Source organism: Mustela erminea, chromosome 9 (assembly GCF_009829155.1).
Source record: "Mustela erminea isolate mMusErm1 chromosome 9, mMusErm1.Pri, whole genome shotgun sequence".
Classification (NCBI taxonomy): domain Eukaryota; kingdom Metazoa; phylum Chordata; class Mammalia; order Carnivora; family Mustelidae; genus Mustela; species Mustela erminea.
The window spans coordinates 51322544-51337118 of NC_045622.1; the positions used below are offsets into that span (position 1 = coordinate 51322544).

The window sequence follows — 14575 nt, forward strand, 5'->3', positions numbered from 1 at the left end:
TACTCATTTGGGTCATTTTAGGGGGATAGTGTGGGCTTAAGGTCCATTAGAACAAGGCCTGGAACCCACACTTGTAACCGCACCCGATCCCCCATCCAGCTAGGCAGTCCTGAGCAGATTCTGCATCTGTCAGCTTAGAGAGATCTAACACCTTTGCAGGGGTCATGAGGATTGAGGTGATGTGTACAAGGAACACACAGCAGGAATCCAATTAATATCAGTCCCCTCCCCCACCTCCAGCAACTAGGCCCTTCTTCCACAGCTTCCTACCTCTTACCTCTCTCCTACCATACGTAATTCCTCCACCATGCCCCAGTATTTGAGTAGAAGTGAAGCTTGACAGTCAGGTTGTGCTCTTGCCTTTGTCTTGCAGCCTGAAATTTTGCAGCTGTGTAAATTGGAATCAGGGAAGGAACTGTATATAGAAAAATTACGCATACACACATACATACATGTGTACACGTACACATACATACGTACATGTATGTATGTATGTAAAAATTACAAATACATATATTAGAACCCAGGAAGCAATAAATGACTTTGAAAACAGTGGTTTGAAGCACTTTCTTAATCAGAACTCCGTGCATAAGTGCAAAGCGTGAGCCTTCCTAATGAACAGAGCACTTTGTGACCACAGATAGTTCAAGGCCTGCCATAAATTGCAGGGGTTCCTTGCTCAGGTTCACCAGCAGATCTGACAGGCTTAGATGATCCAGCTTGCCTCGTGCCTTCCCTCTCCCCCACGTCCTGCAGAAAGCTGGTCTGTCTGTCTGCCTCAGTTGAGCCTCCGGAGGCCTGAATGGACCATCTTAAACCCCTTTGCACCAACTCCTAGGGAAGGTTCAGAGAAGCTTTGAGAACCTTGGGGTTGTGGCGGACAATCAGAGTTCTGTGGATCTCTCGTTTCCCCTGCCCTCATCCCCCAACAACTCCCTCCCTGCTCATCCCCCTCTGCTGGCACCCCGACCTCTCCCCCGCGAAGTCATGTGTTTCTGTTTCTTTCCCCCCTGCAGCCAGGCTCCCTTCCACGGGAAGGGCTGGTCTTGGTCTGTATCCCTGGTACACAGTGAGGGCCTCACTTGGCGAGGCTGCCTGGGGTACATCTGCGGTTTGTAATCAAAGGGAGGTGGGGGACAGCTACCACTGTGAGCATCTGCGGGTCCCAGAGACGCACGCTCACTCTGCTCACTCTGATTTATGCTGCACAGGACCCCTGGGAATTAGGCTCCAGTCCTGAAGAGCCTGCCCCAAATCCCACTAACCAGTTCTAAATGCAGATCTCACTTGGTGCACCTCCCCAAGTCGGAGTCCCGCTTAGCCCCTTACCAGTTGTGTGTCCCTGCCCAATTCCCATCTCCCGTCCTAGCCTCTGTTTTCCTGCTGCAAAGTGGGGGTGATGCTCATAACCTCGCTTGAATGCAGAGAGGATAAAATACCATCATGGATGTGAAAATCCTGTGTGTAAAGTAAATACTCTTCCCAGGCAGGTTTTGTTTTTATTAGTAGCTCCGTTGGCTACAATAGATTCCAGTAGGTTCTAGGTACCCATGATATATGAAATCACTACATGGGCTGTGGACATATGGGTATAGAGAAGACCGGCCACTCTCCTCAGGGAACTCACTAAGAAAAACACACAGGCATGGTGGCCTTCAGTTGGTGCTATTTGCATATCTGTCTTCTGGCCCCTGGCAGCCTCTCAAGGCTCATTTCCTGGCACTCTCCTCCTCACACCCCTCCACTTACCTGGGCAGCCCTCCCCCTTCTGAAGTCCTCATTACACCACTTCACCTTTAAGGAAAGACCTGCATTACTACCTATTTTCGTTCACTGAAAGAAATACGAACAGGACTTTCACTTTTACCAAAAAAGGCTGAAAGCCAAACAGGGTTCAGGGTTTGCTTTGCAGCAAGACCATTATCCAGGCAGCGCGCACCGTGAGCAGCGAGGGCGGCTGCCAAGCTCCTTCCCTGGGAGCTAAGCATCTCCGCATCAAGCCACCAGAACTTTGAACTGTGTCTGTGAGCGTCTGGGCTTCCTCTCGGTTTATTTTGTGCAGCCATTAGCAAGACACGTCCTAAGGTATCAGAAAGCCTAAAAGAGGTGGTTTTGGGGTCTGGGAAGGCTCAAAAACTTTTCTGTAGAAATGAGGGGTAATTGCTTCTTTATGCCCTTTCAGCTTTACTCTCTGCTTTCAGATGGGACAGGGATGAGATGACCTGTGCTGGTGTCCTGGCTGCCCCTTGGTTGCAAGGTCCTCTGCCTGGAAAGCTCTTCCCCCAGATGTTTGTGTGGCTCCCTCCTTCACTTGTCTCCTGTCTCTGCTTAAATATCACCTCCTCAGAGATGCCTTCCCTGAATATCCTGCTTAAAATAGTATACCTGTCCCATCCCTCCAAACCTCTCATTGCACTTGACTTTTTTTTTTAATAGCATTTATCCCCATTCACTCTTGTTCTGTATGATTATTTGCTTCTTTGTTGATTTTTCTCTTCTGCTGAAAGATTTCTGAGGGCAAGACTTTGTCTTCCATGCCGACAAGCTTAGAACAGTGCCTGGCCCAGGGTAGGCACCAAATAAATATTTGATGAAAGAATCAACTCCTACCACAAAATAAGAAGAAGACACATAACTCAATTTTAAAGTGAGGATCTGAATAGGCATTTCTCAAAGAAGATACACAAATGGTCAGTAAGTACATGAGAGGATGCTCAACGTCAAAGCCGTCAGGAAACGCAAATCATATGAGATGCCACTTCATACCCACTAGAATGGCTCTATTCCAAAAGTCGGATAATAAAAAGTGTTGCCAGGGGCGCCTGGGTGGCTCAGTCGGTTGAGTGTCCACCTTCGGCTCAGGTCATGATCCCAGGGTGCTGGGATCAAGCCCCGCGTCCAGCAGGAAGCCTGCCTCTCCCTCTCCCTCTCCCTCTGCCTGCTGCTCTGCCTACTTGAGCTCTCTCTCTCCATCTCTCTGTCAAATAAATAAATAAATACATAAATAATCTTAATAATAATTACATAAATTAAAAAAATAAAAATTGATGGCAAAGGTGTATAGGAACTGAAACTCTCAAACACTGGGGGTGGGAATGTAAAAGGGTATAGCCACTTAGAAACAGTCCAGCAGCTCTTCAAAAGGTTGAACAGAGTTCCTTCGACCCAGCATCTCAACTCCTAGGTATCCATCCAAGAGAATTGAAAGTGCAGATGCACACAGAAACTTGTACTCAAGTGTTTGTACCAGTTCCTTCAGAATTAGCCAGAAAGTAGAAACAACCCAAGATTCCATCACCTGATGAGTGGATGAACAAAATGTAGCCTGTCCCTACAACGCAGGGTCACCCAGCAGTAAAATTAGATGAAATTCTGATCCATATTACAACCTGGATGAGCCTTGAAAATACTATATTAAGTGAAAGAAGCTGGCCACAGAAAGAACACATGTCGTAGGAATCCATTTATATGAAATGTTCGGAATAGGTAAATCCACAAAGACCGAAAGTAGATTTCTGTGATTGCCCGGGACTCCAGGGGGTTGGACAGAAGTGCGGCATGACAGCTGGTAAGTATGAAGATTGTTAGAGGGTTTATGAAAGTATTCTAAAATTGACTGTGGTTAAAAAATAAATAAATAAATAAAAATAAATAAAATTGTGGTGATGGTTGTACTATTTGTGAATATCCTAAAAGTCATGGAATGGTACACTTTAAATGGGTGACTTGTATGGGTGTGTGAACTATAGCTCAATAAAGCTGTGATTATCCCCCCCAAATAGCGAATGTCCTCATTTAATATACCTATATCAAACAAGCAGCTGAGCTGGCTGTCCACCCCTGAGTGCTGACCGGGGAGACCAAGGCTCTGAGTGTTGAGGTGGAGGTGTTCCAGGATACTGGGCCTCCCCAGGAGAACAGGTGAAAGCAGAGCTCCTTTCCTGGTGAATGCTTTAAAAACAAAAAATGGCCCTGAGAACCCTATGAGGAGGAGGGTTGGAGATCAAATGAGCTGAGCCTGAGAAATTTACTGCGTCCTGGTTTCCAGAGACCATTTTCCCAGCATAAGTCACAGAGACAGATGGCCCCAGACCTGCTTCTGAAAATAACCACTGTTGAGGAGAAGAGTGGAGAGTTGACTTAGTGGGAGCTGCCCAGCCGGTCAGGGTTGGGGGGGGGTGATAAGACCCACTAGATTTAACAGGCTGGAGAAAAAAGCAAGTTTGAGCCCAGCAGACTACAACTCTGCCTCACTCATCCCACGAGGGACCCAAAGCAGAAGCTGTTGTCTTTGCTACCTTCCTGTGTGTGTGTTTTCTCCTCTTTAAAACTACGATTTTCTTTTGTTTTGTTTTCAATCTTATTATCACATTTGGTCCTTGAAAAAATCAGCAAGTATAGAAAAGTATCAAGAAAAAATAAAATGCATTCATAATTCTACTGCCTTGAGGTGACAGGTGACAACATTTTTGTACAAATGGCACACATACACACACATTTCAACACATGGTAGAATTCCTTTTTAGACAGTTTTGCATCATAGTTTTTTTTTATATCTGATTTCACATGTTCCTAAACATTCTTTACAAACGTGGCTGATAATGTCTGCATATTGATGTTATACTACTGTACCTTAGGCACTTTTACCATTATAGATTTTTTTTTCCTTTCTAACTTTTTAAAAAAAATTACTTTTTACTATGACAAATAATATTTTGATGAATATTCTTATAAGTAATTCTTTGGGAAACTTGTGATTATGTTCTTGGGTAAATTTTTAGAGGTATAATTACACAGGTAAAAGGTTTTCACATTTTAAAAATCAGTCTGTATCAAATTATGCTACCAATATCAGGGCATAAAATCTTGTTTGTACTTAAAACCAACATCTATCTTAGCACCTACTAGGTGCCTGATATTTTGACATTTGTTTCATTTTCTCCTGAAGTCTTAAAAATTATTTTAGAAGTGTTAAGAAGAGCGATATGTGCTCATTGTACAAAAATTTGAAGATATAAAATTCATATTGAAAAATGAAAAACTGCCAATATCATTGATAACCCCTGTTGAAGGTTTTTTTTTTCAACCAGTCCTTTTTCCAATCCATTCAAACAAATTCATTCATTCTGTAACCATTTTATGAGCATTCACAGTGCTGAAGAACCTAACTTGCCGTTGTAACTGAAATCTTTATCCTGCGCTGTGTTTATAGTCTCTTCTACTCCCCAGAATAACCCCTGGAAATGTGCACTACTACTATTCCTACAAAAGAACCTTAGAGTGTTCTAGTCCAAGTCCCCAATGGGGACGGTAAGGCCAGAGCCATCAGAGGACTTGGTCATGGTCCCATGATGCATTATTGACCTGTGCCCAGATCTCTTGGCCCTTAGTCTATGCAGCAGACAGGAGCCCCTGGTGTGGAACTGAATCAATACTGCCCTGAAACAGGGTGGCCATTTCATTAACTGTCCAAGTCAGTACGTTTTCAGAGTAAAGGTAATTCATGCAGGATAACAGATGCAAACTGGGGCTGTCACTAACAAACAGAATGGATGGTCTCTCGAGCCCTCTAGCTTTATTCAGATTTCTAGCACTTTGAAATCCTTCACAGCAGTGGGCTTAAGTCCATTTGGAACAACTAGGAAACCAGTTATGCTAATCTTTCTGAGCTGAGACTCTGATCTAGGCCAGGACACAGACGTGAGCAGCCTGCCGGCCCACAGTGAAGTTGCTGGCCCTCCAGCAGCCCCAGACCTTCTATCAGAAGGAGATCCTAGTTTTCCATCCTCTGCTCAGAGCTGAGAAGGACTTTACTTATTCAGTGAAGCAACTGGCTGCCATGTTAAGAGCACATAGGTGTGAGGTTAACGCATGAAGAGAGAAGGAATGCATTTGATTTTTTTTTAAGATTTTATTTATTCATTTGAGAGAGTTATAGAGGTGGAGGCAGAGAGAAAGAGAGAGAGCACAAGCAGGAGAGAGACAGAGGGAGAGGGAGAAGCAGTCTCCCCGCAGAGCTGGGAGCCCAACATTGGGCTCTATCCCAGGACCTGGAGATCATGACCTGAGCCAAAGGCAGATGCTCAACCATCTGAGCCACTCAGGCGCTCCTACATTTAGTTTTAAGTGGAAGGACTAGAGGATTTCTAGGAAGGAGCCTTCATGGGAGGGATGAATCCATCAGCTCAGGGTTCCATAAGAGGAGGTACCTGTGTAGGTCTAAAGGTCTGTTTTGCTTTTCTCTAGGTGTCATTCATTAATTGCTGTATACTGGGCACTATGCTAGATGTTTTACATACAGGCTTCTAAAATTCAGGGCTGCCAGTTAAAATGTTATTAGGAGACCCTTCCAGGAATCCAGGAAACCACCTGGGGAAGGAAATGCCCTCTGTGCAGCACATGGTCAGTGCACTGGCTTTTCTGATGGGACTCACGCTTCCCCACTGTATCTGTAGGCTGTGATTTTTCCCTATTGTACCCTACATGCAGTTTAGTGTAGATTAATAAGGTTCTGTTTGGGTATTTAGATGGATTTCTCGAGACTGATGAGAAAAGTGTAAAAAAAGTACCTGTTGTTCATGGTCTTTCTTTCCTTGATAGAGTAAGAAATTTGTCTCGTCAGCTGGCCCTTCACACCTCAGTCTCATGGCGTACTCCAAAGACACTCTTGGAATCCAGAACCCTAGAAGGCTCTTCTGAGAACTGTCTTATCCTAGTTATAGGTTACATTTCAAATGCTAGGGCAGGCTACCATCGATTCACATGAAGATGTGAGTAACTGAAATAGTTCTCCCCACAGATCTCAGAATTCCCTTGTTGTATGTTCTTTTCATATATCACAGCTGCCTCCCTAACACTTTCCTCTTTTTATGACATGGACAAGTAATCCGCATTGATAAAGGTGTCATTGGCAGGCTTGCATATCTGTCATCATTTCTTCTCCAAAACCACCCTGTTCTTACTAGGAAAGACCACAGCTGGCGGGGTGGCAGAGAAATTTCCTGTTGGCTGAGCCCTTTCCCTTAGACTGCTGGGCTCCCTTCAAGCATAGCATCCATCTTTCGGCAGTGGGTATTCGCACTCCAGTTTTCAAAGGAGAAGACAGAGACTAACGGAAGTAACGTGAGTTACCCAAGGTCACATAGCCCATGGGAAATTGGACTCTGACCTGTGGCTTACACAACAGGAAGCCTATGGTCTTTTTGCTTTAGATGTGTTCCAGTTGATAGCTAAGAGCTTCCTTGTCCCTCCCTCAAACCGGGCCTGATAAATTTCATTCATGACACCCAGTGGGCACAGCCTTGAAAATAGGGATGATTATCCTACTGAGAGGTTTGGTGTGAGGAAAAGATCTCATAAAGCACTTGGCCCAGTTCCTAGATTCCTGAAGGAGCTCTGCAAATGTTTGTTCCTGGCCCCACGTCACCCCAACCCCAACCATATGGGTGTCTGGACTCTCATTCTGTGGCTTTCTTTCTGCATCCTTATCTACTATAAGCTCGAAGTAGGCTCACGGAGACCTTCTCTCAGGAGAAGTGGGTGGCTCTCCTCTACCCTTCACCGGCCCCCTTCGTTATTGGAGTGAGGTGTAGGGAGGTTCGTGCCAATCATCCCATCTCATTTTACCATGGACACTGTGGAAAATTCTACAATACCAGGTTCCCTTGAGCTGATGACCAGGATACATGAGAGGGCAACTCTGACCACAATCCCATAGTCCTTTGGCATCAGGCACCCTTATTTGCCTCCGTAAACTTACATCTGCCCCCACCAACTGAAGGCATCATGTGGACTTCCAACATCCTGGCTGAGCTGAACCATTGGGAAAGGAGATCTAAGTGGCTGAGCAGATGCTGTAAGTTTAAAGAGCCGATCCTTCTAAAGCACCGCCCTTATCTTGTCACCTCCCTGCTTTCAAAACTTCCACAACTCCCACTTAAGGTCTGACCTCCTTTTCTTTGTTCAAGGCCTAAACCTACTGTTCAGAGACGTCTTTCTCACTGTGGTCTTTATAGAGACCCTTTGTGCCATCATCAATGTACTCCCCTTCCCTCCTACCTTCCTCCCATCGCCTCTTCATGTAACAAGTTGTTACTGGTGTTTTCTAAGAGTCAGACACTGCTAGACACTGGGGAGCATGGGACAGGGCCAGCCAGGCAGGCCAGTGGGCAGTCACAGGAAGTAAACTCTGCAGGACGGGAAGTATTGCCACAGGGAAGGTACAGGGCGCTGTGCGAGCATGCAGCGGGGGCGCCAAACCGAGGCTTAAGGCATCAGAAAAGCCTTCCCAGGGAAGGTGATGTGAGGTTGGGCCCTTGGGAGGAATGGGAGCTAGTGAGACACATGGGGTGGTAGTGATGGGGAAGAGAGAAGAGGAAAGGGAGGAAAGCGAGAAGAGGAAAGAGAGAAAAAGAGCCTCAGCGGACTTGGTGAGAAATTAGTGGTAGCTCATGAGATTTAAGAGGCCAGAGGGGATGGGCAGCTTGCTGGAGGTCAGATGAAGAATGAAAGCCCAAGGCCAGAGTATTCTTCTCTCTGCCATGGTGTCACACCCTCATCCCTCCATCTCTTCCCACTGGGATGCTCCTGACTCCAGAAAGCATTTCGCCTTTCCTCTAGATGAGATCTTATCTCCCAGTCATGCCCTGGGCTGTCTTCTGCTCTGACAGGTCCCACCTGCCTGGCTTAGAACTCCATGTGACTCCCTCCCCTCCCCCCAGCTCCTTCTCGACCCTGTCTCTTATAGTCTGTATCCCCCTCACCTTCCAGCCCAGTCAGTGGGTATCTAGGAAGTATTTGTGGAATGAAGCAGTATTTGCAAGCATGCTTGGCTTTTATTAAAAAAGGAAAGATAAAATTAGCTTAGTGCTCCTCACGCCATCTAGACATACTTGTGCGTAGTGCATCTAATGTTTATTAGGTGTTTCTTGGCTGCCACGCTGTTCTCAACATATTATTTGTTTGAACTCCTTTAATCCTCAAAGCAACCCTGTGAAATAGATGAGTTTTTTATTTTATCCTTTAATTTCCATTATATAGATGAGGAAATTGAGGCACAAAGGGTGAAGTAACTTGCCCACGGTCACGACTACTGAGCTAGCAAGTAGTGTAACTGGAATTCAAATGTAGGATCTGGCTCCAGGGCCCATACTCTTAATACCACCTTGCCTTGCTTCTGTAGGTGCCAAATTTGTACAGCAATGCATTTTACTACATGTGTTCCAAGCACTAGTAGATTATATGCATTATAAAGTTTATACAAAAAAGATATTAACAAAGAGTGAGATTGAAAAATAAATATTTTGTATATTTTCTTGTGCCCAGGGGGTGGTGCACCCTACTTTGGGGCCATGTAAATTAAAAGCAGCTAATGAATAAGAGGAAGGGAATTAACACGTTTCCAACAGTATCTGTACCTCACAGAAACATCATGAGTTCTTGTGCACCTACTGAGGGCCTGAACCTTTGTTAGGTGCTTGGAATATCAGGCTGTGACTATTCAGAGCCACAACCCGAGACCTGAGGTGAGTGAGGCCTGAAGAGGGGATGAAGGGAGAAGACATAGGCATGAGGCCAGAGCTCTGTGCTGTTCCCAGCCTCAGGCCCCTGAAGTGTGTGATAGGATAATTTACTTAGTTCTGGAACTATTTATTTCATAAAGCTCGACAGATTTACTCAGGAAGAGGCTGTAACTAGCACCCTAGAACAACATATCGTGTTTCTTAACTTGTGTCTGAAATTCTCACAACTCAGCATGGTATGGTACTGGTTATCTCCAACTCATCAGAAGCTCTGATTGGAGATTATAAGATGTCTTTGACTAATAAAAGAAGAGGAAATGAATGTGTATTTGCTTAATAAATGCAGCCTGGTGGACAAAATCTTTCCAAACTGGGACTGCAAGGGAAGCAGAATCATGAATGAGGCTCTTCCGGTGGGGGGAGTGGGGGTGTGGTTTCATTCAATTTAATGAACATTTAGTGAGCACTGACCATACTTGCTCATACATACCGTGTGCACAGATACAGTATCTTTGGTCCTCACAACAACTCTGTCAAAGGGGAGGGGCGCCTCTCATACAAACAAGGCACCAGAAGTCATTTTCCCAAGATCATACAGCTAAAAGGGGACTAGGTCATGATGCAAACCCCAATTCTGTTGAACTCTAAAACCCACTCCAAGAATGTGCTGTGCCCCCAAAATTATGCCATATCCTTTTATGTGGGAGACATAAATACAGATAACTGTAAAGACAGTATGGCAAATGTGATGGCAGAAGTACAGTCAAGGCTAGAGAAAGGATTGATCCCCTTAGAGTGCTGTGTAGTAAGTGGTGTCAGGGAAGGTTCTCACAAGGTGAATTGGGGACCCTTGGTTGAGATGATTTTGAAGAGAATCCTAACCCCGATTTGTAGGTAAAGAAACCAGAACACAGAGCCATGCAGAGACTGTACTATAATCATTGATCCCTGCCATCTCAAGTCCTCTTACTAAATTTCTACTATGAACCAGATGGCATATGCAGCATCTGGATAAAATGTCATCACACGTGGTGAGGCGCAGGGGTTGACATCAGCATCTTGAAACCTACAGGATCCTGCAGGACTTGGTGGTTGTGAACTGAGAGAGCACCTCTTGGTAGATTGACCACAAAGGGCTTTCTCCTCCCCCACCCCAAATCAGCAGTTTCCCGTGCCACCTCTCCCTTAAAGCTCTGCCGAATTGTATGATGATGTGTCCAAGTTGCATTATGTTTCCTAAGGTTCGATCTCTGTGAAAAGCTGGATAAATCTGATTATGTTTTCAGTCTATAAGTCAAGGTGGAAGGAAAGAAGCAGCCCATGCTGTCAAGCAAATGCATTGTCTTGTACTGTATACTTGTATATGTCTGTGCTTATGTTCCCTCTCCTGCGGACGATATGCTGCACATGTCTGAACGCCAGCCACACATCGAACTGTAGATTGTCTGATCTCACAGGCCTTGTCCCAGGCCATCACCTTCTCCTTCTGAAGAGTTGGGAGTGTGCTTTTTAGACTGAGGTTTTAGACTCAGAACCCTGACATGGTAGAAACTTGGTGTCAAAACATACTGATTTGTGTATCTTGGAACCCACAGAATATTCATGTCCTAAAATTATAGAATTGTTTTATCCGAGATGATTAGAACTGGAGGAGCCTAATGTGTTAGATACCTGCAACTCCCCATTCAGCAAATAGTTCGTTAGTGCCTACTGCTTGCTGGGCACTAGGCTGGCCACTGGGGATACAGATATGGAAAACACAGCTAAAGCTCTTGCTCTCAGGGAGTTTGCAGAGTGGCAGGATTTAAAAATCTTAAAATGTTCAACTCTGAGGAAAGTCAAACATTAGTGTGTTCAAATACTAGAATGCGAGGGATGGAAGGGGGCCCTGGATCATTCTCTCCGGCTCTATCTTTTGTGAGTCCCGGAGCCTTTTCCAGGCATGTCCGATTAAAATTCTCACTAATAAGAACATCATTTCACTTCAGTGACACCACAGAATGGCCAGCTTGCAGGCGCTCCGCGATCACCCATGCGGCTGTTCATTTTACCAGGGAGGCCACTGAGGCTCGGAGCAGGGCAGCTGTTCCATAGATAGGGCGGCCCGCCAGAACCGGACCCCAGGTTTTCCGGCCTCTCTCGGAGAACAGGCAAAGCAGGAAGGGCTTCCCGTGAGTTTCTGAGGGGTAAGGTCTTTACAGGCCCTGCAGACTTCTGCCCCGAGGCCCCGCTCTTCAGAAAGAGTTAACTCCCGCTACCTTTGCGGAGGCGATCAGCCCCGCCCCCAGACCACGTGTGCAGTAGATCGCCCAGTTTGGGGAGCCCCCTCCCCCGTTGATGCGTGTTTTATTTTGCTCCCTCCCCCTCCCCGTGTGCCTCAAAACCAATTTTCATTATTTTTTCTGTCTGTGTTTGTCTTTGTGGTTCGCAGGTGCTCCCCTGCATTGTTCATCTGCTTCATCAACCCCTATTGAACAGTCCCCCTCCCCGCCCCCCCTCCCCTCCGGCCAATGAGAGCCAGAGGCGGTTGCTAGGCAGCGGTGTGGCCCAGCCAACCCCGGACTCAGACTCTGAGGAAGAGTTTGTCCCTAATTCATTCTTAGTTAAAAGTGGCTCCGCCAGCCTGGGGGTCGCGGCGAACGGTAAGTCCCTCTCTCTTCCTAACTTCTGTGGGTGTTGTGTGCGTACGTGTGTGTGTGTGTGTGTGTGTGTGTGCGCGCGCGCGCACGTGTGTGTGTTCCTTTCGTTGGCGATGCTGATTAATCTGCCTGCTCTGGCCGCTTGCAGGGGCGGGGGGGCCTGGTGCATGGGGGCTTGGGGTTGTCGGGGGCCTGGCGCAGCTCCGCGGCTCAAGCAGTCCCGCTCCTGCCCCCGATGCGCCGCTGGGGTGTGCAAACCAGGTGGGGGTGAGGGGATCAGGGTGTTGCTGTCCCCGCTCCCCTGACAGACATGGGGTAGACAGAGCTGCGGGACAGAGACGCACAGACAGACACAAGACAGAAGCGTCAGGTGGAGACCCACGCAGGCAAAGACACAGAAGCAGAGATCCAAACCGAAATAGAAAGGAAAGGTTAAAACGGCAGTAGCAGGGCTTGGCTACCTCCTCTATGCTAGGACTGTGCGCTCCATTACCACTTGTTGCATGGTTGGAGCCTCTCACAACGTAGCCTAAGAAACCCATAGGAGAGTGCCCCCATTAAGCCCGAGGAAAGCTGGGAGAAAGGATACTACCTGGAGGCCAGCACTGGCTTGGAAAGTTCTTGACTTTCACACTGCCAGGAGACAGAGAGCCCTGGAGTCCCAAGCAGCTGCAGGGCTGAATGCTGGCTGCAGAGAGAGCCAGGGGGGCTTAAGCATGGATCTGCCCATAATAAGCACTCTTCTTCTAAGCTGTGCCCTGACTCTCTTAAGGAGAAGAGGTATGGGAGGGTATGGTGGAAGAGCCGTAGACTGACCTGGAGCTAGCAGACCCAGGTTGTAGTTCCTGGTCAGGTGCTGTGTGACCTGGCCCGAGGTCCTTGCCTTCTCTGTGTTCCACAGAGGCCAATCCACTTCTTTGCAGGGATGCCAGAAACCTCCAAGAGAAAGGATGATGTACAGCCTCAGTCCTCTTTGAAAATCAGACAGGACGGCTTTGGACTTGATGGTTCTCTTCTACCAGGACTTAAGCCCTACAGTCTCTATGACCAAAAGCCAAACCATCCTCCAGGGCCTATTAACTTTGTGCTCCCTGAGAGTGGCATTGTCCTTTTGGTGGTTTGGTGTCACTGCTTCTCTGTAGATTGTAGCTGCTCATGTTTTAAATTATGCACATGAACAGGAACCATGGACCAGGAGGGAGAAAACCTGTGTGCAAGGCCCAGCTCTGTAACTCACTGGCTATTTGTTTTGGCAAATGACTGTCCCTCTCAAGGCATCAGGTCCCTATCTTACAGGGATGGCACAATCGCTGCAGTACTCTGAATCAGTGTCGAAGGGTGCTGACAGGGATGTAGCAGCCAGTGGCCTTCTCAAGTTTACTTGGGAAAAAAAAAACGTGTGTGTGTACACACACGCACGCACACGCACACACACACGATGGCATTCTTGGTTCATCTGGGTAAATAAGCCTTGCAGGTAAAAGAGAAGGCAGGAGATTGAAGTCCGTGATCTCTCCCTTCGCTAAATAACTGAACGAGAGTGACCACTTTGTTGTAAGTTCTACAGCAAATTGATAGCAGTCATGCATTATTGATGTGCAGGGAAGATGGGGGTACTTTGGCCTACAAGCTGTCTGCTCAGTTATGCTCCTCGGTGCTCGTCCCACTCCCCAGGGGACCTAGAGACACTTCTGATTCCTTCCCGGGAGTTCACTGTAAAGGTTGGTTATAAATGTGTCCCGTGCCCAAAGGGAGAGTCTGGGTTTTTAGTGGTCTGCTGCTCTGGGGTTGGTGGGTCCCAAGAGAGCCAGTGAGTCTCACCGAAACCCCGAACTGAACGGTCTTCTTGGAGCAAAAGGGCATGCTGATACTGGCATGGGCCCGGCACTAGTGAGTGGACTCTGGGGCCTGGTGGCCCCAATATATGTTTCTAAGGTTTGGATTTATTTTCATGAAAGAAATGTAAAGTTATTTTAATGGGATTATCATCATTGTTTTTGTCCATTACAAAAAGTAACAAGGCTCGTTAACATTCAGGCAATACAGAACGGTACAAAGCAGAGTTTTCTTGTAATCACGTCTTCCCAGAGATAACCATTTTTAACACTTTGGTGCACGGCCTTAAAGGCATTTTTTGGGCCCATTTAATAAAAGAATAAATGAATGAGCAAGCAGCACAAACTGAGTAAGGGCCAAAGTGCAGCCAAGACAGCCAGGACTGTGGGGTCCTGGACATGTGACCCTTGGGCAAAGAACCTAACCTCTCAGACCATCAGTCACTCCATCTGGGAAATGGGGAAACCCTTCCAAGGTTGCTGTGGAGTTTAAGAATGGTTAGAGACCCCCCTAAATGGATGACTTGCTCTAACTCCTTCAGAGGCCGGCTTCAGAGACTGAATTCAGAATGTACTTTAA

General features: G+C 46.7%; 1 protein-coding gene across 7 annotated transcripts in view; it reads left to right on the forward strand.

The window, feature by feature from the left end:
* TENM4 (teneurin transmembrane protein 4) overlaps positions 1-14575 on the forward strand; it is a 720251-nt gene that overhangs the window by 426990 nt on the left and 278686 nt on the right. The window contains exon 2 of one of the 7 annotated variants that reach the window (XM_032357370.1): positions 11953-12163. The exons of the other annotated variants lie outside the window; for them this stretch is intronic. Within the exon in view, the coding sequence (XP_032213261.1) occupies positions 11953-12163 (211 nt within the window). The remainder of the gene's footprint in view (positions 1-11952; positions 12164-14575) is intronic. 7 annotated transcript variants of the gene reach the window in all.